Genomic DNA, 4,454 nt, shown 5'->3' on the forward strand with positions numbered 1-4,454 from the left:
GGAAATAGGTCCCAGAATTTTACCCCCACCACCACATGGAAAAATTTCTTCCCAATATCACATCTAACCCTGCCTGCTGGCAGTGGGAAGCCATTCCCTGTGTCCTGTCACTCCATCCCTTGTCCCCAGTCCCTCTCCAGTTCTCCTGGAGCCCCTTCAGGCTCTGGAAGGGGCTCTGAGCTCTCTCTGGAGCATTCCCAGCTCTCTCCGCCTGGCTCCAGAGGGGCTCCAGCACAAAGTCCCTGTGTCCATTTAAGGGTCTCCATTACCAATGGCACCTCCCAGACCCCAAGGAACAGTGGGATTTTCCCTTTGGGAATTTGACGCTTCTCCTCCTTTTCCTCTGGGCTTCCCCTGCTCCCCTCTGACCATCCCCTCCTTCCCAGCCCCTCTCCAGCTCTCCTGGAGCCCCTTCAGGCTCTGGAAGGGGCTCTGAGCTCTCTCTGGAGCATTCCCAGCTCTCTCCGCCTGGCTCCAGAGGGGCTCCAGCACAAAGTCCCTGTGTCCCATTCAGGTTCTCCATTACCAATGGCACCTCCCAGACCCCAAGGAACAGTGGGATTTTCCCTTTGGGAATTTGATGCTTCTACTTTGTCCCCAGTCCCTCTCCAGCTCTCCCGAATCGCCTTCGGGCTCTGAGCTCTCCCTGGAGCATTCCCAGCTCTCTCAGCCTGGCCCCAGACAGGCTCCAGCCCTTGGATCAGGCACAAAGTCACCGTGTCTCATTTAAGGTCTCCACTACCAATGGCACCTCCCGGACCCCGAGGCACAGCGGGATTTTCCCTTTGGGAATTTCCCCTTTTGGGAATTCCCTTTTTGACGCTTCTCCTCCTTTTCCTCTGGGCTTCCCTTGCTCCCCTCTCCCCATCCCCTCCTTCCCAGGCTGCCCAACGAGACCTCGAGTGACCAAAAGGCCGGGCCCAGCGCCGCCCGGGGGAGATGAGAAGGTGCCATCCTTAGGGAATGGCGGCGATTCCTGTGGGCAGGAAGGTCGGGATGAAGACTGTTCCCATGCCCCAAGTTCTGCGCACGACAAACACCCTCCCGAGGCAGGGGAGGAGGAGCTGAGCCAGGGCAGCACCATCATTGCAGAACACAGCAAACACCCCTTGGAGACAGGGGAGGAAGAGCAGAGCCATGGCAGCACCATCATTGCAGAGCACAACAAACACCCACCTGAGGCAGGAGAGGAGGAGCTGAGCCAGGGCAGCACCATCATTGCTGAGGGCAGCGAGCTCCAGGCCCAGCTGCAGGAGGAGAAGCAATCCAGGCGGGATTCCGGAGGGTCGGAGTGCGGGAGGAGCTCTGTCCCTCTGGAGAACCGTGGTGACAGCAGGACAGCCTCAGGTGTGCCGCACCCGGCCATGACAGTCCCACCCGTGCCAGCCCCCCCAGAGCTGGAACCTCAGACCCCTCAGAGCAGCAGCAGCAGCCAGCTTCCCCCTGCAGATCAGCATTCCCGGGCTGTCCGGGCTGTTCCCAGCCCCAGCGCTGGGCAGGTGGAGCAGGAAGCCCTGCAGAAGGTTCTGGAAGGCCCAGGCGAGGCTCTGGCTGCCCCCGAGCCGCTCCGTGGGGCAGATCCGGGCGCTCCGGGGCGGATCCAGAGGAAGGAGGAAGAGGAGGGCAAGGAAGGCTCGGGTGTGGCCGAGGCGCTGAGGAGGGGCCTGGATTTGGCTGCAGGGGACACAGAGGGGCCGAGGCAGAGCGGCCCCCAGGACGACTGCACGGCAGAGCTCCTGGCAGAGGTGATTTGGGGCAAAATCTGGGAAAAGAGGGGAAAGAGGTGCTCCCGGGAGGGGATCCCATGTCCTGGTGGTGCGGGTGGGGCTGGGGTGGCTGAGGTGAGGGTTGGGCTCTGAGGGGGTGTGGGAATGGGCTTTTTGTTTGTGCTTTTTGGTTTTGCCTTTGTTTTTGTTTTTTTTTGCTTTTTGGTTTTGCCTTTGTTTTTTGTTTTTGTTTTTGCTTTTCATACCCAGAGTGACAAAACCGGCTTTTGTCTCCTTAAAAAGGAAAGAAGCCCGGAAGTTTCTCTTCCTTGATTAGGTGAAAAAGGCGCCTCGTAGGCTTAGGGGGCTGCACCTCAAACTTAAGGATAGCTAAGTGGACAGGAGCCAAAAAGTCCTGCCTAGAAAATTTACTAGAAAAAGAAGAGAACAAAGAAACTAATCATTTTTGTGAGGGTGTTTAACCAGGGGCAAGAACCTCTTGCACCTGAATCAGTTTTTCTCTGGAAAGAGTTTTGTTATTTTGCCAGTCATTAAAACCTTTTGGTTTCCAACACTGCCACAGAAGCCATCCTGCTGATTTTAAGCCAAGGTGGCTGAGCTGTCTTGGGTGGGAAATAAACTTCCAAGAGCTTATGAGGCCTAACTCAAAGAAGCTCAAGGGGGTGAAACTCCAGCCTGGCTCATTGTTTTATCTTTAACCCTTGGTTTGGACCTTCCCAGATCGTTGGGAATTTGACAGTGAAGGACATCAGCATCGAGAGGATCAGCGTGGATTATTCTGGCTACGGGGAGGCGCAGGTCAGCGAGGGGGACTTGGGCCACGTCACCGAGATCTACGACTTCCCCTCGTCCCTGAAAACCGAGGATCTGCTGGGAATGTTCTCAGACTTCCAGTGAGTGACAGCCCGGGAGCCCGCGCAGGGCAGGGAGCACAGCCTGGGCCTGGCACCAAAGCTCTGAGCTTTGGTTTCACCTTCCCCTCTCCGTGTGCCTCAAGGGGGCTTTTCCTGCAGTTTAGTCCTGGTTTAAAGCCCAGCTTCACTCCATGGCTCTGGCACCCAAATTCTGGATTTTAGTTTCACCTTCCCCTCTCCGTGTGCCTCAAAGGGGCTTTTCCTGCAGTTTAGTCCTGGTTTAAAGCCCAGCTTCACTCCATGGCTCTGGCACCCAAATTCTGGATTTTAGTTTCACCTTCCTCTCCGTGTGCCTCAAAGGCTTTTCCTGCAGTTTAGTCCTGGTTTAAAGCTCAGCTTTACTCCACATTTCTGGCACCCAAATTCTGAATTTTAGTTTCAACTTCCCCTCTCTGTGGGCCTTAAAGGGGCTTTTCCTGCAGTTTAGGCCTGGTTTAAAGCTCAGCTTCACTCCATGGCTCTGGCACCCAAATTCTGAATTTTAGTTTCACCTTCCCCTCACTGTGTGCTTCAAAGGGGCTTTTCCTGCAGTTTAAAGCCCAGCTTTGCTCCACATTTCTGGCACCCAAATTTTGTATTTTAATTTCACCTTCCCCTCTCCGTGTGCCTCAAAGGCTTTTGCTGCAGTTTTGTCCTGGTTTAAAGCACAAATTTGCTCCATGGATCTGGCTCCTAAATTCTGAATTTTAGTTTCACCTTCCCCTCATTATGTGCCTCAAAGGCTTTTCCTGCAGTTTAAAGCCCAGCTGTCCCCTGGTTTAAAGCCCAGCTTTACTCCACATTTCTGGCTCCCAAATTCTGAATTTTAGTTTCACCTTCCCCTCTTTGTGTTCCTCAAAGGAACTTTTCCTGCAGTTTAGTCCTGGTTTAAAGCCCAGCTTAACTCCATGGCTCTGGCACCCAGATTCTGGAGTTTAGTTTCACCTTCCCCTCACTGTGTGACTCAAAGGGGCTTTTCCTGCAATTTAGGCCTGGTTTAAAGCCCAGCTTTAAATAATTCTTCAGTGAGGGCAGCTCTGAATTCCTCTCTTGGGATAATTCCTGGATAACTTGGGAAAAATCCTTCTACAGATCAATTAAACCAAATAAATTGCATTTAAAAATTATATTCAACTTATTCTTTAAAACAGAAAGAATAATTTTTATTTAATGATTTAAATTTCTATTTTAATAATATTGAAATAATTTCTTCCTGCATTGTTTGTGCTTCCTCAGATTTCTTTTTCCACTCTCTGGGAGTGAAGCAGGCCTGGAAAAGGATTGGAATATTTTTGAATTCCTGCTCTCAAATTCCCATTTTCCACTGGCTCTTTATGAGATTTCACCCCAAAATCACTTCATAAATCCCTTGGTTTTTATTTTTATGCCAGGGAAGCACTTCAGAAGTGTCAGTATTTTGGTGCTGGAAGCCAATCCCTGAAACTGAGCTTGGGTTTGAGAGGAAAAGGAGAATTTGGGGTAATTTCACACCGTGGCCTCAAAAAGGGCACATTTGATGTCATTTTTCCTTCTTTTCCTGCCCTTTCCCCCATTGAAAATGGGAATCATGCTTTGGGAGACACCATCAATCACATAAACCCCTCCTGGGGCTGCTGGGTTTTATTTGGGCTTTGTTTGTCTTGACATTAATTGAAATTATTCTCTTTTCTTGCAGTGAGAGCGGCTTCAAAATCCAGTGGGTGGATGACACCCACGCCCTGGGAATCTTCTCCAGCCTCTCCACAGGTGCTGGGGAGGGATTGAGGCACCCGAGCTCCCCAGCCCCTTCCCGGTGCCCTGAACTGCTGGGCACTGGGATTTATTGTATTGTATT

The 4,454-nt window shown here is 51.9% G+C and overlaps 1 protein-coding gene across 1 annotated transcript in view; it reads left to right on the forward strand.

Moving 5' to 3' along the window:
* The window catches only part of R3HCC1 (R3H domain and coiled-coil containing 1), a 13,622-nt gene that overhangs the window by 1,471 nt on the left and 7,697 nt on the right, over positions 1 to 4,454 (forward strand). Inside the window, 4 exon segments of the mRNA XM_031065333.1 lie at positions 883 to 935; positions 937 to 1,745; positions 2,448 to 2,620; positions 4,296 to 4,366. Coding sequence (XP_030921193.1) covers positions 883 to 935; positions 937 to 1,745; positions 2,448 to 2,620; positions 4,296 to 4,366 — 1,106 coding nt within the window.

This window comes from Geospiza fortis, unplaced genomic scaffold (genome assembly GCF_000277835.1).
Source record: "Geospiza fortis unplaced genomic scaffold, GeoFor_1.0 scaffold393, whole genome shotgun sequence".
Classification (NCBI taxonomy): domain Eukaryota; kingdom Metazoa; phylum Chordata; class Aves; order Passeriformes; family Thraupidae; genus Geospiza; species Geospiza fortis.